We start from the raw sequence: 23,924 nt of genomic DNA on the forward strand, positions 1-23,924 counted from the left end.
GGCTGTCACAGGCGGGGCGGAGCTCCCGGGGAGCAGACACAATGAACCAGTCTCCTAAGGTTAGTTGTTCTTTCATATGCTGAGGTAGCTAGCAGAGGGCTGGGCGGAACCAACAGGGCTCCGGGCAAAGTCGGCGAGCTCGCTCAGTGGGAGTGGGAGCCGGAGGCGAAACAGATCCAATCAGAGAGTCCTATCACGCCAGGGCCATGCATGAGCTGCTTTCATATGCAAATAGAGAGCGAGAGGGCGGCTGAGCCAAGCCACTTGCTGGGATCCAGCTGAAGAAGAAGCCGGCGAGAGGAAGCGGAACAAAGCGGGTGTGCGCGCCGCTGGCGGGAGCGTTAGCGCCTGTTCAGACAGGGGATGAAAAGGAAACCAACACGCTAGGCAACGGACTGCGCAACAGACATCACCCTCGCCGGATCTCTGAGGAGACATGGGCAGCGGGATTTTTTCCCGCCTGGCTGAATAACTTGAGTGTGGGGGGCTTTGTGCTTCCGGCAGTCACTCCGGAGGGAAAGATTTTAAACCCACCAACAATGCGCCCGCAGAGGCGTTACCTCCTGGCCGTTCCTCTCCTGGGCGCGATGGTTTTCGTTGTGCTGCACAAGGGTCAGTTGCACCGGTCAAAAAAATATCCCCGGCAAACAATGTCCCACGAAAGCTACCTGCTGAAGCGAGCCTGTGATGCATTAATCGAAGAGAAGAAAGGTTTTGTTTGGGGAAACCTCCTAAAAACCTCTCGGGGGAGTTTTGCCTGCAGTGAGTACTTAATGCACAATCACTATATAACCAGCCCTCTCTCTGCAGAAGAAGCTGCCTTTCCTTTGGCTTATGTCATAACTCTACATAAAGAATTCGATACGTTTGAGAGGCTCTTCAGGGCTATTTATATGCCCCAAAATGTTTACTGTGTCCACGTGGATGAGAAGGCAACGGCTCAGTTTAAGCAAGATGTGGAGACATTGTTGAACTGTTTCCCCAATGCGTTTCTTGCCTCAAAAAATGAACCAGTCATTTATGCTGGAATATCCAGACTTCAGGCGGATTTGAACTGCATGAAAGACCTGCTGGAATCAGGCGTTCAGTGGAAGTACCTGCTCAACACGTGTGGACAAGATTTCCCCTTGAAAACCAACAAGGAAATAGTTCAGCACCTGAAAGGATATAAGGATAAAAATATCACTCCTGGGGTGCTGCCTCCTGCCCATGTGATTTCAAGAACCAAATATATCCATAAGGAGCACATAGGGACGGACTCCTCGTACATGAAAAAGACCAATGTGTTGAAACAGTCCCCACCACACAATCTGACCATCTACTTTGGCTCTGCTTACATTGCGGTCACAAAGCCATTTGTCGAGTTCATTCTCAATGATCAACGTGCTATTGATTTATTGGAGTGGTCCAAGGACAGCTACAGTCCAGATGAACACTTCTGGGTAACACTCAATAGGATACCAGGTACGTAGCATGACTTCATTACTCATTCGTGTGTATAGGACAAGCAGGCTTGCACGCTGCTGAGCTAGGAAAGAGAAAGGAAATAAAACAGAACTGATTTCTGTGCTATATGACCTTTATACTAGCTTTAGGTCAACGTTCAGGATTCTCTTGTTCTATGGAAAGCGATAGTCCGTCTATCCTTGCAAAGGTGAGAAAAATGAAGCCATAAACGGATGGCACTGCCCGAGGATAATCACAGGGGGCTGACCAGTTATGTCCGATTTCATTCAGTCCTTTCATACCAAGCTCGTATAGGACGCTTTTCATTTGTAGATTTCAAAGCACTTTACAAGAGTTAAATATCATTATCTCAATTTTATTGAGAGGGAAGCGGAAGCATAGACAGGTGACGCGATTGCTGAGTCACCCCACAGGTTCAGTGCTTTATCGACTAAGTCACGTTGCCTTCTTTACTCATATTTACACACATTATTCCCATAGCAAAGTCCTATAGATTTAGAATCCCATCTATCATGCAAGGTGACTTCCACTAACTAACAATGAATTCTTGTTAAAAAACACACCCCAGACCTTCCGTTCCGCAGGACAAGGAGGAATGGTAAAGTTAAAGGTCTGTGCTGTGGTCTGTTTGTTGGTCTTTATGTTTAGCAAGCATCACTGTGATACTGAGGATTATTTAGACTTGACCTTAATGTTGGGCACCCCACTGCTAGCACTGTTGTAGCAGGGACATTTTTCACAGCACCTAAAGTTTATAATGGGCCAGAACTTCAACTAGTGTATATTGGTGGTTCTAATGACTTTGAGTGACACCAGCTAAGGATGTGGCTATCATTTAAATCTCAACATTATTCCTTGTGTCACTTGACTTTAATACTTGCTTAGGGATTGCCTTTCTGGCCTGTGGATTAAATCTTTGTCCTTTCTGAACTGGGATGCTTCAACCCATATGTGGCCAAATCTAGGGGGACAGTGTCCAGCACTGTACATCTCCACTAGTAGTGATTATAGAAAGCTTTCCTGCGCTGGCAGCAAAGCCACAATTTTAATCCTCTGCAGATCTAGTACATGTTGCTGGGTGAAAGAGAAGTAGAAGTCTGATCCATGCAGGGGGAAAATCCTCTGATTCAGCCCTTTCTTTCTACAATATTGTCCTGGTCCCACGTCTACATGACTCCTGCACACTGCCATGCTGGAAGCTGCTCAAGAAGTTTTGTGCACCTCAAATCCATCTTGAGCAGGAATATTACTCCAATTCTGCTGACAGCGATACTGACCACTAACTGTGAAGGTGAGGATCTAGATTTGTTTCACTCTGCACACAGCCATCCAGAGGTAATTCTACATATTTAAGTGTCTGGCCCCAAAGCTTGCAGGCCTTATTCAGACAAAAAGCTCCCACTGATGTCAGTGAATCTAAGATTTAAGGATGAGTCCCCTGTCTAGGAATGACACGTACAGTAGTTCTGGCAATGAGATTTATTCCAACTCATTTTTCCATTTGATTAGATAAAAGGAGAAAAGACAATCAGCTTTATTGCACAGCAATTACTGCATGTTTACTTTTTAAATTAATATAAACAGTAAAATATAAATACTCCCTATGTGCAAAGAAGTGATCTTATCATATGTTAAATACACCTAACACCATGCAAATGACCTAGTAAAGACAGCTGCAGAAGACTGTTCAGCATAGATCCATCTGTTGCCTGCTTGTTTTTACAGCATGAGGAAGTTTGATCTTAGAATATATATGATTTGAAATTCAAAGCACATCAGCCTCCGTCAGTGCAGCATCTCTGTGATCTGAAAAGACAGCTGAATGTAGATATGCAGGCTCATGCCATGTACATATCATGTCATATCAGCCTCCATTTTTGCACACACACAGGTGTGCCATGGCTGGCTCCAGAGCACCTGGGGTCATACAAGGATGTGAAAGACAGTATGAATCCTGAGTAATGCAAATGCAACTAGTTAGCATTGCAAGATATGTATTTTTATCATCCAAATTTCAATGAAAAAAGAAACCAAAGAGAACAGCCTGGCTGATAGGTGACAGCACAACACACTTATGTGGGTGTGATCCAAGCTCAGAATTGAGTTCATTCCTTCCATTCCCAAGCTTCTTTCCCTGAGCCACTCCATCCCTTCAGGACTATTCGGGGTTAAGAGCAGGAGACTCATTGCCTAGGGGAAAGGAGTGCCTCATACCTCTCAAAGAACACCCGTGGTCAACATAGGAGGGGTACTGATGGGATATAGAGAAAGCCACATCTGACTGGAAAGACAGGTCATCTACCCACAGGGTCTTTATTCATTCCTTCAGTTTATATTTCAAGTGCTTGCCCATGGGTCTCTGCACTTTCAGATCCTATCACAAATAAAAGCAACTCCAATAACACAATGGATTATGTACATTTACATGCCACAAAGACTTTCTTCTTCATAGTATCCCTCATCATGCCAATCCAATCCCCTTCAATACACCTATTCCCCACCAGCACATGCATGGGAAGAAAGTATGGATCCCAGAGATTTCCTCCACCTTATAGAGAAAGGAAAACAAAGAGGTCAAAGACTACTCTTGTCACCATATTTTAGGTTAGGAGGTAAAAAAAATCTACTTACATTATTGCTTGACAGCCTGTTTGTGCTTCCATTTATTTCAATGACAAACCTCCTATTGACCTCAGTAGTGCAGGATCAAACCCCAAACAGATGTAAAGTGATACAAAGCTCCTTTGTGAAGTGTTTTGAGATCAATGGATGAAAAGAGCTAGGTATGAATTATTATTAGAGCAGGTCACTCCTCCTGGAACCTGAACTATCCTTCACTCTTAATTGTAAATTTTAAATACAAATACAGGTGTAGAAACTGTCCTTAGGGATACTTCCTACATTTGAAATAATTAAATAGTGAATTTGTGCAATAAAGTATGCAGTTGGGTGGTGCTGGGGAGAAATCTGAATGCTATTTAATCAAGTAATTTTTCCACAGGATGTTGTTTGGACTTTGTAGCAAGGGTGTGTGGCATCCATTCAGGCTTGGCACTGACACAGACTTCCTGTGACTTCCGATTTTCTTCATTGTTGAGTGAGATTTTTCTACTTCATGAATAACTTAGAAAGAGAACTATTTGCTCTTTATTTTTGTGAAGATGAATAATTCAAAGCCGCGAGAACAAATTCTGATTTATCGCTAAGCAGTACCTTCCTTGGCAGTTTCGCAAGGATTCCTGGGGTCATTGTGCACGGGTAATGTTCATTGGGGACAATGTTAATTTCATGCAACAAAATGAATTTCAGAGGTTCAAGATTAAAACTAATAAACCAAATTTAGACAGTAATGAAAGTACATTTCAGGCATAAGTTAGCTGTGACTGTCTCTTTTAAAAGTGAGACTCAAAAAGTACCATAAATAAGGCTATGTGTGCACTACCACTTTTGCTGGTATAACTTATGTCACTCAGGGTGTGAAAACAACACACTCTGACAGAAGCACCAGTGTGGACAGTGCTATGTCTGCAGGAGAAGCTCTCCTGCCAACATAACTACCGCTTCTTGTCGGAGGTGGTTTGATTATGTCAACAGCAGTCCCATGGGCATAGAGCAGCAGCTGTATTGGTACAGATGTGTGGCTGTAAGATCTCTAATGTAGACATGGCTTAAGCTATAGAAGCTTGGACCAGCAGAAAGAATCCCATTGATTTCACTGCATTTAAGCTCAGACACTCAGCATGTATATAAATGAAAACATACATTACAATTATCTGTGAACATCTTTAGGAAACATCTCCAGGAAATGGTTAGGAGATGGTGATTTTGAGAAGCAAGAATTAGTGACTCTCAGCCTCTTTTGTGGGTCTTGGGGGGAGAGGAGGTTGATGTCCCCCTTGGAAAATGTTGAAAATTTGATAAACTGGTTGCCAACTTCTGGGGCACTGTGAGAATGCCATTTTAGAATGCTTTAATATGTTTCTTCATTCATTGAATTTTCCACCACTGTTAGATCACTAAGGCCTTGGCTACACTGGCGCTGTACAGCGCTGCAACTTGCTGCGCTCAGGGGTGTGAAAACACCCCCCCCCCCGAGCACAGCGAGTACAGCGCTGTAAAGCGCCAATGTAATCAGAGCCTGCAGCGCTGCATGCTCGCTCGCAGTGCTGCAAGCTATTCCCCTCGGAGAGGTGGAGTACATACAGCGCTGCGAGAGCTCTCTTGCAGCACTGGCGGCGCGACTACACTCGCGCGTCACAGCGCTGCCGCGGCAGCCCTAAGAAGTCCCGAGTGTAGCCAAGGCCAAAGCAAACATTTGGAAGCTGAGTCTGCCCCAGACCACCTTTCCATTGTTAAAAAATAATCCCCCCCAAATGTATCTAAATCGGATTAGAACAGCACATTATCCTTCGGTGACTAGTAGGACTAAGGGCTTAATCCTGAAAGGAACTTGGTACCTGTAAGTCCTCATGACTTCACCTCTTTGACCCTGTCAGGCTCAGGCCATAAATTCCTCTGTAGTCATTTCTGGATTGTAGCTGTGTGAGTTGGGGAAGAAAGCCTCTTGACTATCATGGGAAATCCATCTCATATGGGGACTAATATCATTGCATCTTGCAATGCCACGAATGGGAACGATCTGAGACTTCTTCAGCAGAACCATATAAAGGGCCAAATATTCTGCTGGTGTAAATTGGTATAGTGCCACTGAAATCAACTGAAGCTGCCACAATTTACACCAGTAGAAAAGTTGGCCCCAAACATTCACATACGTTTCCTAACATCTGACCCCTTCCTCTTTTCTCTGGGATGTATGCATCCCCATCCAACATTTTTGTTGTCACAACAATATTAACACCTAGTTCTGCTTAGTGTATGCGCAATGCAGTGGCACCCGTGACTAAGATTCATCACAGAATAACCACCACATTTTCTACAGTGACCACTGAGTCTGCAGTTGCCCTTCACTTTATCTGATCTATTAATATCATTCCTTCTCCATCATCTACTCATCAGTAGCTATTGCTTCCCATTGAGCTTTGTCCTCTGCATTTACCATGCTGTTTTCCCACAGTATGCTCACAACTGTCATCAACCTTTTAATGCATGAGTTATAAAAAGATCAAGCCTACTAAGCTGCAGACACACTTTTCATAGACAATGCAGCATAAATGGGCTTTAAGGAGGGATCTGAAAGAACACAGTGCAGAGTTTTTGCATATTTCATTAACCCCAGCTCCTTCCATGCATAAGGGATGTAATGGGGGAGAATCTGAAATCTGACAAATAGGAAAAGAGACTGCTATTGTCAGTGAAGTGGAAGTGGGGGCTGATGGCTTTATAGAATATAAGACATGATAGATGGGGTGGGTATAGGCCTTAAAAGAAAAAGCAAGTAGTTTGTGCTTGATGCAGGAAAAAGAGGAGGGAGAAACAATGGGAGGAAATTCTATTAACTCTGGGCCAAAATCTCAGCCTAGTCCATTGGAGTCAATGGATCCATGCTCATTTACACCAGCTGAAGATCTGGCGCTATAGTTGTAAAATTACCACCCATGCTATCAGAGTAGGTATAATTCCAGTTAGTGCAGCAGTGAATCCTCAGTAACCTGTAGGAACAGGCAAGCCAGTTTGGGTAAGATAAGAACGGACATGAATTTCCATCCCTCAAGCTGAATTTGAACCTCTAAGCCAGTGTCTCTCAACCTTTCCAGACTACTGTGCGCATTTCAGGAGTCTGATTTGTCTTGCATACCCCCAAGTTTCACCTCACTTAAAAACTACTTGATTACAAAAATCAGACATAAAAATATAAAAGTGTCGCCGCAGGCTACTGCTGAAAAATTGCTTACTGTCTTATTTTGCCATATAATTATAAAATCAATTGGAATATAAATATTGTACTCTATATTTCAATAGATAGAGCCGTATAAGCAAGTCATTGTCTGTATGAAATTTTAGTTTGTACTGACTTTACTAGTGTTTTTTATATAGCCTGTTGTAAAACTAGGAAAATATCGAGATGAGTTGATGTACCCCTGGAAGACGTCTGCGTACGCACCGGGGTATGTGTACCCCTGGTTGAGAACCACTTAACTTCTCTTTCTTATACCTGCATCTTCTGCATACTGCATGTCCGGTTTTTAATCAAAATGCCACAGAAAAGAGTATGTTCTCTATTTTCACTGTATTTCTAACTCGGATGGAATGCAGAATTGCTGGAAATACAATGGAGAACCAGTTCTTCTGAGATTTCCTGTCCAGTTTATTGCTTTTCAGAGCTTATATATGAGAGGCTATGAACCTTATTAGGAAGAACCAAGTTAGTCCTGTCTGTTTAGATACCAAATGCTTTTGTAACATGGTTGATATTAGCACTGACCCCTATGAGCTGTGTGTCCAGTAAAGACCAGGCAAGACAGGCAGACATAGAGAAAGACAGATATGCATACACACCTTCCCCTTCTTCCACTACAATTTATATGCAGCCATATCTGAGGTGGTCTTACAGCAGTACTTCAGGACAGGAAGTGAAGACTATCATGATGGCAGGGCTAACACTGTACCATTTCTTATAGCTCCAGGGATCTCCTGGTCAGAATCTTGGTTTTATGTGTTCTCCAAAATATGGCACCTGCAACTTCACAGTGCTCCCTAGCATTGCTGAATCATTCGTCCAGTACTGATCTGAGAGACGAATGCCATTTACTGAAATACCATCATCACTTTCTATAGCTACCATTTTTTTCTTGGAGGTCCCCATCCAAGTCCTCACCTGACCCAATATTATGAGTTCACCATTGCCCCAGTTATGGAGAAAGTAACTTGTCCGAAAAATGCCAACACCATTGGACTAAGTAGATTCCTTTTGGGGAAATCTGGGCTTAGAGAATGCTTGGCCCAAGAAGCCTAAACAAACAAACAAAAACTGAAGGACAGTTTCCAAGTGGAGTTGTCTTGGTGCACTCTCTTCCCCCACCCCATCGGACTAGGATTTCTTGCTAGCTAAGGAATTGCTAATTGATTTTTTTGTCCAAGAAGTGTTCCTATTGGTTACATTTTTATTTTGGTCCAGATTTTGTCTTTGAGTCACTGACAGCATTGGAGGGAGAGAGACTGGGCTGCTTAGCATCAGGGATCCTGACTGACAGCCAGAATCTTTCTCAACTGGTCTCAGGAAATGCATGCTAGAGGGCGGAGTTCACTCAGCCCTAGTGCAGTGTGTGCTATCTCCATACAGCAGGCAGCTCTGCTAGCCCATGGGAAAGGGGTGCAAAGCTATGCCCCTCCCTCCACCCTCATACACACTGTCACTAGCCACCCACTTCTTTATCTCCTACTGCAGTTCCTGTCCTCCCTCCCCAAGTTATGGCTGGCCCTTTCACAGAGCAGGTGGCTTCTTCTGTGCGCTCCTGAATCTTTGTAAACAAGGACAGAACCAGCATTTTTCCCATCTTATTTTATCTGCTGCAAGGCCAGCATACAAAGGGGTGTATTTCATAAATCCTGAGTGAGCTCTGGCTCTTCTGCATACCACATCATAGTCCATATTTCTGTTTATAGCAGAGTGCCAGTGATTTTGCCGTTGTACCATTCCACTTCTTTGATGTGGGGTTAAGAATCATTATTGAATACTTTCCAACCACCTGTAGTTAAAAGAAAGCATCTATACTTAAATGTTGATTTTTTTTTAAACTTTCTGCCATCACATCCCTCCAAAAATACTTAGTCCAATGGAATTTAAAGGCTTTCCACTATTTCTTGTAAAGCTCCTCATTACAGCTTGCAAATGTTGGCAGCTATAGTTACCATGAGCTTTTAGAAATAGGTAGGATTTCCTTTCCATCTCTTTCCACTGAGGGGAGGAAGTGCAACAGGAAACTGCAGTTACTGACCCCCCATTTGCCTCCATCTGTGGCATTGCTAAAGAACCCTGTACGCAGGCTAGTGTAAAGTAAACAACTACTTTTAGTCATAACAGCTGGCCTAGGGTTACCATATTTCAACACTGAAAAAAGAGGACACTCCACGGGGGCCCCGGCCCTGCCCCAACTCCGCCCCTTCCCCAAAGTCCCCGCCCCAACTCTGCCCCCTCCTCTGAGCACCCCACATTCCCCCTTCTCTCTCCCGCTCTGTTCTTGGTTGGGGGTTGCTAAGTGCTTCATAAGCTGTAAAACGTTTGTAAAACCTACAAAGTGAGGGTGAAACAGAGAAAAGTCTGTGAGCAAAACAAGCTGCTAGTGAGGGAGACATGGTTATCTATATGAGATGTTTTTATTTAAGAATCCATGGTAATACAAATAGTAATGATGATGGTGGTAATGCTACAAATAAGCAGTTAAGATTGGGACCTTATTCTAAACAAGAAAATAAATCTAAACCATGGAGAATGCAGTGAAAATTAATTTTGATTATTAGGAATAATGGTGAGGTAGGAATAGCATCATGATGGTCAAGGAGAAGGGATTCCACTAGGGCCAGGTAGTAACCATGGTTCTATTTAGTATTTGTGTCAAAGCACATTCACCGCTTAAATACAGTTCTCTGGTTTAGTTATTTGGTACAGTAACTTGCAAACCGTGAAGCCGGTAGCGCTCCGGCAAAAGACGCTCGGGGGACCCCGAGTGCGAGTGGCTGCAGCAAAACTAACAACTTGCACCGAGATGATGTCACAGCGGGCGACCCCCCCACACACACACAAATTCGGAGAGCCTTAATATAGTTGAAATACACTGAATTGCAGATTTTTGGATGAAGAGAATGGAAAAAATAGTAGCTATTTTGCTAAAAATTAAGGACAGCTGTTAGTGTACAGGACTTCTGGCACTGCATTTCTAACTATATCACTGCCTCATTCGGTGACCCTGGGCAAGTCACTAAGGCCTGCTCTACACACAGATTTTGTGCCAGGGTAACTATTTTGGTTAGGGGTATAGTTTTTTTAAAACCAATTTAGTTATCCCAGTACAATCCCAAGTGTGGATGTAATTCTATACTGGTACAAGCACTTTGATACCAAGTCCATGCCAGGAAGTTGTCCCACTTTTATTATACTGGTACTGTTAAAATGAGAGAATTTTCATGCGCCACCAAGGCCTTACACTGGATCTGTTTCCACCTATTTATGATTTTCCACTTAGCGCTTTGTGATGCTCACGCTGAAGGAACTCTACAAGCATAAAGTATTTTTATGGCTGTGTATCACGAGTGGGGTGCGTGGCTAGAAGCCTGACCTTTGCCTCGCCTCACAAGATATGAAGGTGCAAGACCTGGGCAACGTTTCCCCTGGGTCATGGTTTGTGGACAGGGCTCACAGGGCACGCAGCAGCCCGATGGATTTTCACCAGTTCCAGCCCCAGGGGAATGCAAATCCGGACAGTGCCGGCTCCCGCAGCGAGCCGCCAGGTGGTACCGCAACTCCCCTGGGGGCGCCCCCCAGCCCGGCGCTGGCTGCCGAGCGGCGCCCAGAGACACCCCCCACCCAAAGGACAGGGGCCTGCGCCCCCCCTCCCCCGAAGGCTTGCTGCCTCACAGGAGCAGGTTGGTCGCGTCGCAGGGGCCGCTGGGAGTTGTAGTTCTCGGCCACTCCCCTCTCCCAGCTCTCCCTGGAGCACGAGGCGCGGCCAGACTACAGCCCCCAGCATGCCCCGGGCAGGAGCCGAGTGTCGCACCGAGATGATGTCACAGCGGGCGGTCCCCCCCCGCCCCCCTACATTTGGAGAGCCTAGCCTCCCTATTTCCCCAGACATGTCTGGCTTTTTGACAATTCCCCCCGGACGGGGATTTGGGGACCAAAAAGCCGGACATGTCTGGGAAAATCCGGACGTATGGTAATCCTAAGCTGGCCAGACCATTTGACCACTGTATAAAACCAGTGGCAACTTTGACATCTGCATATCATGAGCTTTCAATTGGTGTGTCATACATCCAACACAGACAATTTATGTTATAAGGGTTGTTCAGTATTCAAATGTTTGAAACCCTGTTTAAGAATACTTTTTGTCACTTGAGATTAATAAGTTAGCAGAAGTCACCCCCTTGAGTTTTGTCTTGTTTCTTTGCATGGGTCCTTCAGCTCCAAACTAATGCTGTTGTGCTTTTTATACATACTCAAGCATCAGGCCTGCTTCTGGCCTTGCTTGTAAATGATGAGTAACTGCACGGAGGTCGAGGGAACTAAAGAAGTGTAAAATGCAGAATGAGAAACAGTCCCACCAGGTACATTTATTTTACAATTTACAGAGCCAACTCAGCCAGTCAAAAAGTTTAAACTGGATTTATTTGACACCCCCCCCCAAAAAAAGGATTTTTTTTTAAAAAAACAAAAGGCCTATAATTTTTCCCCATTATTCAAATAACTATAGAGCTGTTTGACTGCTAAGTTTTAGAGTTTTGATTAAAAAAGGGGGACTAATTATAATTTGTTGACCAACTCTATAAATTAGCATTCACTTGAATTATTGTAGCTTTCCTCCTATAGTGTGTACTAATCTAGACCAGAGATTGGCCTGAATTGAAGGTTGGCTCTAGAGCTGTAGCTCTAGATTCATCTGAGGAGAGGAGACAGGACTTGGTTGTAATCAATATATATGGCTTTCTTCACTGAGGCCACTGGTCCTTTTGGGCTGTCTGGTTATGGAGCTGAACATCCTATCACAGCCTTTTCTGCTTAGTGTTACCACACTGGTCCCTAAAAGGACTATCCTGGACTAATCAGTCATGGAAAGGACTGCTAACCAAACTGCTGGAATAAAATCCAAACTTCCCCAGAGGCTCAGGGAGATTCAGAATCCGTGTTATAGTCTGGGCCCATTTCTAGTATAAACTTTGCCAACCGTTTATTAAATCTTCTTACACAGCAAGCTTGATTTAAGCAACTAAGAAGTTTAGCTACATAAACAGTAGTAGTTACAGCCAAAAATTGAGAGTATGGAGCCTGTGGGCCAGATACCCAGCTAGTGTAAATCATTTAGACTAGCTCAGAATCTGGTCCCTTGGCTCGATTCTTGACTTATCCATGTGACCTGGAAGAAATCACTTATCTTGCTTGTGCCTTACTTTCTCCATCTGCAGGAAGAAGGATAAAAATCTAAAGTACTATTAAAACCATAAAGCCAAATTAATGCTCTATTTGGTCATGTCTTTTTATTAGGGCTGTCAAGCGATTAAAGGCACAATTAATTGCACTGTTAAACAATAATAGAATATCACTTATCCAAAAATATTTAAGTGTTTTCTACATTTTCAAATATATTTATTTCAATTACAACACAGAATAAAAAGTACAGTACTCACTTTATATTTATTTTTGATTACAAGTATTTGCACTGTAAAAAAAACAAAGGAAATAGTATTTTCAGTTAATCTAATACAAGTACTGTAGTGCAATCTCTTTATCATGAAAGTTGAACTTACAAATGTAGAATTATGTACAAAAAAAACTGCATTCAAAAATAGAACAATGTAAAATTTTAGAGCCTGCAAGGTCAGTCCTACTTCTTATTCAGCCAATCACTAAGACAAACAAGTTTGTTTACATTTGCAGAGATAATGCTACCCGCTTCTTGTTTACAATGCCACCTGAAAGTGAGAACAGGTGTTTGCATGGCACTGTTGTAGCTGGTGTCGCAAGATATTTACATGCTAGATGCACTAAAGATTCATATGTCCCTTCATGCTTCAACCCCCATTCCAGTGGACATGTATCCATTCTGATGATGGATTCTGCTCAATAACAATCCAAAGCAGTGCAGACCAATGCATGTTCATTTTCATCATCTGAGTCAGATCCCACCAGCAGAATGTTGATTTTCTTTTTTGGTGGTTCGAGTTCTGTAGTTTCCACATCGGAGTGTTTTAAGACTCTTTTAAGACTTCTGAAAGCATGCTCCACACCTCATCCCTCTCAGATTTTGGAGAGCACTTCAGATTCTTAAACCTTGGGATGGTTAGAAATCCCACATTGGCACCTTCTTTGCGTTTTGTGAAATTAGGGTGACCGGACAGCAGTTGTGAAAAATCGGGACGAGGGTAGGGGTGTAATAGGAGCCTATATAAGAAAAAGACCCAAGAATCGGGATTGGCCCTATAAAATCGGGACATCTGGTCACCCTATGTGAAATCTACAGTGAAAGTGTTCTTAAAACGAACATGTGCTGGGTCATCATCTGAGACTGCAATAACATGAAATATTGCAGAATGTGGGTAAAACAGAGCAGGAGACATACAATTCTCCCCCCAGGGAGTTCAGTAACATTTTTTAATTAACACATTTTTTTTAAACAAGCATCAGCAGCATGGAAGCATTTCCTCTGGAATGGCGGCTGAAGCGTGAAGGGGCATATGAATGTTTAGCATATCTGGCACGTAAATACCTTGCAATGCCGGCTACAAAAGTGCCATGCAAATGCCTGTTCTCACTTTCTGGTGACATTGTAAATAAGAAGAGGGCAGCATTATCTCCTATAAATGTAAACAAACTTGTTTGTCTGAACAAGAAGTAGGACTGAGTGGACTTGTAGACTAAAATTTTATATTCTGTTTGAGTGTAGTTATGTAACAAACAAACAAAAAATCTACATTTGTAAGTTGCACTTTCACCACAAAGATTGCACTACAGTACTTGTATGAGGTGAATTGAAAAATACTATTTTATCATTTTTAGTGCAAATATTTGTAATAAATATACACTTTGATTTCAATTACAACACATAATACAATGTATATGAAAATGTAGAAAACATGCAAAATATTAAATTTCAATTGGTATTCTATTGTTTAACAGTGCAATTAAAACAGTGATTAATCACAATTATTTTTTTTAATCGCAATTTTTTTTTTTAGTTAATTGCGTGAGTTAACTGCGATTAATCGACAGCCCTGCTTTTTAATCCTTGCTTTCACCTTCACTCTGAGGTGAGAACAGTTTGTCTATTTATGTGCCTCTCAACAGACGTGTTGGGCCTCCACAAATAGTAAAGAGTGTTGTCTAATGGTTAGAGCAGGGGACCCAATTAGGGCACAAGTATTTCTATTCCTGGTTCTGCCATTGAGTCATTTTGTGATCTTAAGCATGTCAGTTATACACTTAGAGAATGTGTGTAAACCTGCCATAAAATTCAATTGCAGAGCACTTAGGCATCCTTGGATGAAAGATGCTGCCTAAGCGTAAGTCTACGCAGCAGAGGTAACCCAGGCGTCAACTTTAACTCCTCTACCATTCACATACAAAAACCTCCAACACAGGTTTGGAGGTGCTTTAAGCCTGACCTAGCTGGGGGTGTGGGTTAGAGGCTAGGCTCTGCTTTAACTATGCCTGGAATGCACCCACTTTGCAGTGAGAAAACAGGCTCAGTTGCTGATGGTCCCCCAAATGCCTCCCCGGCAAAGAACAGAAAAGTTCTCCGGGAGTTGACTAGGAAAGAATCCTAGAGTGTTCAGCACAGCACTTGGCGCCTGCAAAGGGTGTCACTTCTTTATTGCTCCCTGCTGTCAGAGCATGGTTCTTCATCTCCTGTACCCCATTGACAACTTCTTTGGCCCTGTGATGGCATATCTCTGGCTATACCTTCCATGGTCCAGCCCTCCAGCCACGTCACCTCTTTCCAGTTCTGTTCCCTTTCAAGGTAACCAAAGTCCAACTAAAGAATCCATACCAACATGCAAACAGAAGATCCTTCTGCACCTCTTGCACTACCTTGAAGTTCCCTGCTCTTCACCTCTATTCCCTGCGACTACACAGTTCCTTCTTTTCTCCTTTGGCTGAGCACTGCCTCCCAGGCCTTTCCTTACAGGCAATTTTCCCTTGCAGGTCTCCCCACTGCTTCCCCTCCCAAGGGACTCCGGTAGCGTCTTTGGAGACCTCCCTGCTTCTTACAAGCCATAACTCAGGGTCTCCCACAGGTACCTGCCTTGCTATCTGTGGTTCTCTCAAGCCTGCCTTCACAGAGAGAGGGAGGGAACTCTCCTTGCTCGTCACTGAGTTCTCTCCCATTTCTGTGTAGTCCTCCCTGGACCCTTCACAGCTAGGATTGCTAATTGTAATTGAGTCCCCAGATCAGGCTCAGTGGGGATTAACTGCACTGTTACAGTGCAACTTCATTTTCCTAGCTGAAGAAGATTGTACATCAGGTGGCAAACCACCTATTGTGGATTAAAGGATGTTGACAAAGCTGTTTGGGTGCCAGACAACAAATCAGGCCTGTATGTATATTTGAAGAGACAAAATCTGGAGTTTGTCCGGGGTCATGCGGGAACCTTGTATTTATGCCATTGATTCTTTGCTATTTCTGCTATCACATTCTGAGAACAAGACTATTTTAAGGGATGCTTTTTACTATCTTGTTGAAACAACCTATTCAATATCAAATGGACCATCTAATTGGAGTAAGAGTCTGAGCACCCGTGGCCCCCCAGCCCAAGTTTTGGGTATATAGTAAAAAAGGGGGGTATAGTAAAAAAGTCATGGACAGGTCAGAGGCCATGAATTTTTGTTTATTCCCTGTGACCTGTCTGTGACTTTTACTAAAAATACCCATGACTAAAACATAGCCTTAATAATGGGTCTCCATTGTTAACAGTCAGTCAAGAAGGATGAAGGTTCTTGCATGTATGTGTAGCATGAACACATCACATTCTCTCTGGGCCAAATTCAGGTGCCATATAAGTAAATACTCTTCAATTGCCTTAATGGCAGTTCACCCATTTGTACTCAGTCTGAATTGATCCACTATAGCCCCCCAGTAGCCCAGCTGGAAAATGGGGATAAAGCGGTTTATCCCTATCTCACAAGGAGGTAGTGAGGATTAATTAGCTACTAGGATTATCGCTACTGGGGGGAGGGATAGCTCAGTGGTTTGAGTATTAGCCTGCTAAACCCAGGGTTGTGAGTTCAATCTTTGAAGAGGCCATTTAGGGATCTGGGGCAAAAAAAATCTGTCAGGGACAGTACTTGGTCCTGCTGTGAAGGCAGGGGACTGGACAATATGACCTTTCAAGATCACTTCCAGGTCTATGAGATAGTATAATATGGAGATATACCTATCTGAACAGCATTTTGAAGATACAAAGTGTTAACAATTAATACTTAGTGCTTGTTTATGGGTAATACCTCTCTTGCACCCTCTTGAGGAGAAGATGGGCACTGTTCTTGTCAGGGTGCGGCAGCGGCAGGGAACGGCTGTCTCCCTGTATTACATTACTGTGGAATTGTTCCAGAGTTTGGAGCACAGCTCACTGCTTTTGGGGTCTCCCCCGCATACAGGGGCAGGAGGTGAAAAAAGGGCAAATAAATAAGTCAGGATGTTCCCACAATTCCCAAGAGGCAGAATCCACAACTTTTGGAAAGCAAAGGGTTATATTAAAAAAAAAAAAAAAAAAAAACACACACACACACACACCAAACCCTCTCCTTTCTGGGAGGACCTGAGTGGTCAGAGTTCTCAAGCAGTTTCCCCAGTTAGCAACCCCTTCTTGTTAGGTACTCGGAGTTCCGGGCCTACTCCTTCAGAGTACCACCTCAAACTGACCTGGAAGCCTCCCTTTGCAGACTTGCCAAACCTCACGGGTGTGCAGGATTGCTGCAGATTGTGCCCAGACAAGCTATTTATCCCCTTCATGACTCCTGTAGTGAGTTGCCCTACTACACCTTGGAAAGATTCCATTTCTCTTGCTGTGACCATTCAAGGATGGAGGGTTGCACACAAATACATGTCTTGTTGAAAGGGCTTATAACCAGGAGATCTTTGTTTTTAAAAAGAGTTTTGTTTCAGGAGTACGAAGTGAAATTGCTGAAGCCTTCATGGATTTCAACCTAATTCTGTTGTCAGTGCTGAGAAGATATACAAGTCAGTAAGAGCTCCCAGAAGAGAGTGATGCTGTGCAGTGACGTAAAAACCTGAACTCAGCTCCCCCCCACCCAAAAAAAAAAAAAAAAAAAAAGACTAATTTCTCCCCCCATCTTATCAAATTGTAGATGTCCCTGGTTCCATGCCAAATGCATCCTGGGAAGGTAACCTGAGAGCCATCAAGTGGAGCGATAAGGAAAACTCTCATGGAGGTTGTCATGGTAATGTGTATATTCTTTACTTTTCCTTTTCCTATTTTTGCACTGAAATCTGAGAACTGGGTGGGAAATGATTTTTCTGTCCCGCAAATATTTGAGATTTCAGAAGCTTTGCCGTTCCACATCAGCATGAAGCGGACACTTTTGGAAGTTAAACAAAAAAGGGCAGCAAGAGAGAGGCCAGCACCCCAAAATAACCCAGTGGTTATAGCATGCACCTGGGATGTGGGAAACCTCAGTTCAGATGCTGCTCTGCCATTCTCCACACCCCAGGTGAGTGCGCTCACCAGCAGGATATTGGCTATTCTGCAATGGGTCTCACTGTTTTTCCTGTTGGAGCTTATAAATAAAGATTCAATGCCGCAGGGACTTGACGCTAGGTCTCCCACAGCCCAGGGGAGTTCCATAACCACTGAGCTATTCTGCAGTGTGGGTGGTTTGTGATTTTTTTTCCTTCTCCCTCTCTCACCCCAGAAATTCCTTCCTGCACCCAATAAACATTTCCCAATGAAAGTTTCATTGAAACTGGTATGTTCCCCTGGAAAATTTGGGTTTTGACAGATCAACAGTTTGACAAAATAAGTGGCATCAGAAAATTCCCAGCCAGCTCTGTTGGTAACTGAGCAGCTATACAATTCTTCTCAGGAATTTTTTAGCCCTTTCTTTAAATCTGTGCTATAATCATATATAAGCATGGAGATATTCTCCTTTGTAAAATGGGGATCATCATTAACTAACCATATAAACGAACCGGCTTATGATCGAGTATATAAGCCGACCCTCTCTCTCCCCCACCCCTAAGATGGACAAGTAAAAATGGAAAATTTTTATAATGTGTTCATAAGATGACCCTATAATTCAGGGGTCAGCAAACTTTGGCCCATGGGCCATCAGGATAAGCCGCTGGTGGGCCGAGATGGTTTGTTTACCTTGAGCGTCCGCAGGCACAGAGGTAAACCTAAGTAAACAAAGTGTCCCAGTGCACCAGCTGCTTACCCTGATGGGCCGGGACAGCAACTGGTGGGGACGTTTTTTTGGGGGAGGGGGAGAAAGAGAGCTGGGAGTCAGGGGAGTAACCCCTGTGACCACCCCCCACATGACCCCACCCCTAGCCCAGGACCCCCACACTCTCCCCATCCCATCCCTTCCCATGTTATCTGGTGAGGAGGTCTCTGGCCTGGTTGGAGCTGCTCCGGCAGGCTGGGCAGCGCGGCTGCAGCCTGCTCCGGCGTGCCAGACCGGGCGGCACGGCCACAGCATGTTCCAGCGGGTTGGGCTGGATGGCATGGCCACAGTGTGCTCTGGGGGGCGGGGCCAAGCAGCACGGCTGCAGCCTGCCAGCAGCCTGCCAGCCCCGGAGCTGCAGCTGCGTTAGAGACTGGGGGGGCGGAGTGGGGGGAGGGAGGGAGAGAGAGAGAAGAGAGCAGAGAGCAGCGTGGCCAGAAGCACAGAGACTCTGCCCCGCCTCTTCCCTTCTGGCTGTGCTGCCTCTCTTTGCTCCCTCTGTTGCAGGGAGGGGCTGTGTGCCACCTCTCCCTCTCTATACCCGTTCGTAAGCCGACGCCCTTCTCTGGTGCTTCCCTTTTTTACTAAAAAAAATTCGGCTTATGAACGGGTATATACGGGTAATTCATAGGCATAATGAGACTCACTAAACAAGTATCTGTAAGCAATCTTAAGTTGGAAGATGCTATAGAAGTGCAAAATGCTCATTATTACTGTAGAATCCTGACATACATATACATTTGCCGCAATCCTGCATTTGTACTTCAGACTAGGTAAGACAGGGATCATGATTTATGGTAGAGCAAGGAGACTGCAGATCCTAGGATTCTATCTCTGGCTGAGTCACAAGGAGTATCTACTATGGAAGGTTTAATTTCTAGCTTGAATAGATGTACCCGCAGTAAGACTGATCCAGTTAGTATGATGAAAATAGAAGTGAAGGTATGGCAGTATGAGCAGCAGGACAGGCTAGCTGCCTCGAATACAATACCATTGGGACCATTCTGTAACATTTGGGCAGCTAGCCCCTCCCACTGCTTGCATTGCTACAGCTACACTTCTGTTTTTAGTACCCTAGCTTGATCAAATTGTACCTTCCAGCAACTGCTTAGATGTGCCCACAGACTTACTATGTATCTGAGTGATTCACTTGACTTCCTTATGAATCAGTGCACCCAGCTGTAAAAACAAACAAACAAACAAAAAGAGTAAAATGAAATCCTTCTTACAACAAATGCTACTTTTGAGCGGAGCTTCCAGGCTCTTACATAGATGAACTAACGAACATATCAGAGCATCTACCATTTAGCAAATTAAGACAGTGGGCCTAATTAGCTACTGGATCACTATAGTTTTGTGCCAGTGTAGCGCCACTTACATCAATGGAATTACATCAGTTTAAAACTGAAGTACGTCAGTGGAAAACCTGAGTCCTAGAATCATAGAAATTAGAGATGGAAAAAACCTTGCTGAATCATTTGGCCCTATAGCTGTACTGATTTGTTTGGGCTAGTTTTAAATGTCTTCGGTGATGATGTTTTCATTCTTATAGACAGGGGTGAAAGTGACATTAAGCACTTACTGGTATGGGGGCGAGCTCCAGCCCCCAGAAGGGGTGGGGCCTCAGGTGGAAGGGGCGGGGCTGGCGGTCAGCGTTCCCCCAACCAGCCCATCTGCACTGCCTCGCCCATGCTGCCCAGGGCTCCAATGGCGATTTAAAGTGCCTGGGGCTCTGTCCGCTGCTGCAGAGCAGCCAGAGTCCCAAGCCCTTTAAAATCACGGCCTCAGGGCATCTGCTCCTTTTGTCCCCCTCATCGGCAGCCTGAGGGAAGTCGGGGGAGCAAAAGGGGCAATGACGTTAAAATGCTGCCATGGCAGCACTTTAAGCAGGGTCCTTTGCCACAGCACTTTAAGGACCCTGCTTAAAGCGCTTGCCACGGCAGCGCTTTAACGTCAGCTGAGTACGGGCTGGTTCCGGTGGCCACTTTTTAGCGGCACGCTGTACCGGCTTACTTTCACCCCTGCTTATAGATCTCATTGTTTGGACATTTTTCTTGGTCACCCTAGATTAGCTATTTTTTTTTTTAAACTTCATGCCACCACTCAGTTATTATTCCCCTATTCACTTCTGACCAAATTCAGATCTGGTGTAAATGGGCTTCACTCCACTGAAGTTAACCGATTTATCATAAGGATGAATTTGACTCATCTCTTTTCCACAGAACACCCTATGTATTTGATGTTGCTCTTGTCATCTCTTTCCTTTGCAGGTCATTATGTCAGAAGCATTTGTATATATGGAACAGGTGACCTAAAGTGGCTATTTAAGTCTGTAAGCATGTTTGCTAACAAGTTTGAACTCAAAACATACCCACTCACTGTAGAATGCCTGGAACTGAGGCTTCGAGAGAGAGCACTGAACCAGAGCGAAACGCAGGTGAAACCAAGTTGGTACTTTTAAATTAACAACTCAGAATGGAAATAAAACTCCAGCTGCAGTAGCTCGGGAAGAATAACCTCCCCGGAAAGACTTTTCTTCTGGAACTTCAGTACGGGTAGTTTGTAATGTCTTGAGTGGAAGGTTTGAGTGCAGATCATACAACACTGGAGAGACCTAAAGAGGAGGCTGAGGAAATGGTTCTGTTGGCTTTGCTATATTTGCACGTTTGGCATGTGTGGCTGGATGGCACCTTACTGACTTGTGCCGGGCAAAAATGTCATCGCTATCATGTTCTGTATATTTATATGTAAAAATCACGCATCCCTAAATTTTCATACAGCAACATAAAATCCAGAGCATACTAATGAGGAAGAGTTATCCTTTGAAGGAAACCATCACCATCAACAAGATCTTAAAGATAAATCTAGGTGCAGTTTGATGACTCCATACGTACAGAAACAAAAATCACTGACCCCCCCCCCCCCCCCCCAAAATCCCTCTGCCAAATGTTTGTAGGGTAATAGCATTTGGTATTTTTGACTCTCTAAATGGGCAGCATGGGGCCTGTGGGAAGCAGGAGAAATGCTTCCAGATCTGCTGGATCCCTTCCAAAGCATTCTGGGGGTGGGGGAAAGCACCTGGGAGTTAAACATTTTCATACTGATAACTCTGAGCTTTTAAGAATAACTCAATCACTCCATCTTATACTGTGAAACATGCTAATAGTCTCTCTGAGTTTTATTTTCCTAGACTGTATATACTTAGCACAGAAAATCCCTGTTAGCTGTTGGTTATACTGTATTAAGATTTTTCCCCCCCTACATGCCAACCACTAGAGATGTAAGCAGGTCTGATGTTCCAGCTACACATGCAAAGCTCCCTGAAGACAACTGAAAGTCTCAATAGACCAGCCAGGACATTGCCTGGTACGCAGCAGACAAAAACAAAAAGCAAAAAAACCCACCACAGCCACCCCACAGCTAGAACTTTCAAAAATATTTTAAGTTTCCCAAACCTGATGGATAGTACATATAGTTTTCACGCTAATGTTCCTCACTCTGAGGACCCCCTTATTTTTCTGGAAAAGTCAAAGGAAAACAAAGCAAAAACACAAAATAAAACTACAGTTGTGGGCACCTCTTCCTTTAGTTGTGGAAGATGGTATGTATGCCAAATTCTAGGCACATAATACTAAGGAGTTTCAGACTGTGCCATCACAAAGGCATTCAAATAGACTATTTTCACGGCAGAAACTTGGACTCAACTCCTGTTCAACTTCGCTAATGGAAGAATTTCCTGACAGCAAAGCTGGCACAACAAGCAGCCTGTGGAAGCTACAGAAAGAGGAAGAAGAGAGAGAGATGGGGCAGTAGAATGATTTTTCAAAAGTGACTAGTAATTTTGGGGGTTGTAGGGGGCCTTCACTTTTGGCTGCCCAATTTGAGACTCTTTAAAGGGGCCTGATTTTTTAGAAGACAGGGGCTCAGCTCTTTCCAGCAGTGATATCTCAAGTTGGGCACCCAGAAATGGAGACACACAAAGCTAAAAGTCACTTCTGAAAATGTAGGCCAAGATTTAAAGGGAAGGGATCCTGACAACCTGATCAGAATAATTGTAGTACCACAATGTGCAAAGAGGGCAGGAGGTAGAAGTGGACTGTCCCAGATTGAGAACCAGAGGCAAATAAGGGATAATAAAACCAACGAGCAGAAGCAGCAAGTCCAGCAATTTAAGAGACCAACAACAGGATATTTTGCACTGAACTCTCTTAAAATGAGCAGGACCAAGTGGATCCAGTCTTGAAAGATCTCACATTTTCCCATTTGAGTAACGTGATAGCAGAATTCTGAACACTTAGCAACTCACAAAGCAAAGCTGTCTGTTGATAGTTAATACTGCTGGCCTATGTACTGGCACAATCCAACTCCTGTTAATGTCTCTTCCTTGAATGATAGTCAATATATTTTCACGGAAATAAATTATTTTGATTTCATCATGTAACTGTGTGTGGATTTGTTTTGGGCCTGTGGCACCAGGTGGTAGCCATTGTATTATTTTAAGGAAGATAATTAAATTAAAATACAACTTGCAGCTAAGTGAGAGACTACTACAACAACAGAATTAAAGGGGGAGGGAAGTAACACTGCATATGAATGTGAGATTTAGATTTGCACCGAGCACCTCTGGAAGTTATTTATCACCACCTTTATTCTCAATTGATATCCTATATCACAGCTAGTTATAGCAGGTCAGACAGTTACCCTGTTACATCAGTCTGCAAATATATTTGAGAATGGGGTTAAAACCGTGGATTTAACTCCCCCTGGTCTTTCTCCTGTAGACATTTATACCTGTGCACAGTGGGCTAAATACACAACTATTTTGATTCGGTAACACTTTGCACACACTCAACACATGTGCAAGTCACTATGCAAGATGCTAAGCAAGGGAGAATCAGGCCTGGTATCTCTGGGCCTCTCAATGCTTTAAGATTTGTGAAGAGAGAAGATAAGGGAAAAAAACTGCTTTCCTGGTGCTGTCTGTAGTGGACTTTCATCCTACATCATCTTCAGGTACAGTTTTTAGAAGCATCCTCAGGAGTCTAAATCTCTCTAGCTGCGGCTTTGCACCTATGAAACATCTGTAGCCACAAACGGTCTATATGAAGTTACATGTAGTCAGACAGGGAAATGGAAAAACTTTTGCTTAAATGCATTTCAGTAGTTCCAAAAATTCCCCTCCTCTAGAAACAGAAAGAGGCTCCTTTCTGCTCTGGCTATGTTTGTGATATCAGAAGCATACATAACTGAAATAATTAAAAAAAAAATAGACAAGCAGCCTACATTCAGTTTACAGTGTCACCTATGATTGTACAGGACAGTTACCCAGATGACCTTCAGTCATACTCCATCGCATGTTTTTCAACTTTACATTTTTTTTTTTTAATCT

At 43.7% G+C, this 23,924-nt stretch overlaps 1 protein-coding gene across 2 annotated transcripts; it reads left to right on the forward strand.

The window, feature by feature from the left end:
• Positions 1–28: 28 nt before the first annotated feature.
• On the forward strand, positions 29–22,968 carry LOC101931709 (glucosaminyl (N-acetyl) transferase 2 (I blood group)). Of its 2 annotated transcripts, XM_005305186.5 has the most exons (3): positions 36–1,464; positions 17,441–17,533; positions 20,806–22,968. In XM_005305186.5, the coding sequence occupies exons 1-3, from the start codon at positions 540–542 to the stop codon at positions 20,994–20,996; spliced, it is 1,209 nt and encodes a 402-aa protein (XP_005305243.1). In that variant the 5' UTR covers positions 36–539; the 3' UTR covers positions 20,997–22,968. The 2 variants fall into 2 exon arrangements, with proteins under 2 accessions (XP_042716485.1, XP_005305243.1); XM_042860551.2 differs by lacking the exons at positions 17,441–17,533; positions 20,806–22,968 and adding an exon at positions 4,469–10,197 and having other exon boundaries at positions 29–1,464.
• Positions 22,969–23,924: the final 956 nt, after the last annotated feature.

The sequence above is a fragment of the Chrysemys picta genome, chromosome 2 (genome assembly GCF_011386835.1).
Source record: "Chrysemys picta bellii isolate R12L10 chromosome 2, ASM1138683v2, whole genome shotgun sequence".
NCBI classification, from domain to species: Eukaryota; Metazoa; Chordata; order Testudines; family Emydidae; genus Chrysemys; species Chrysemys picta.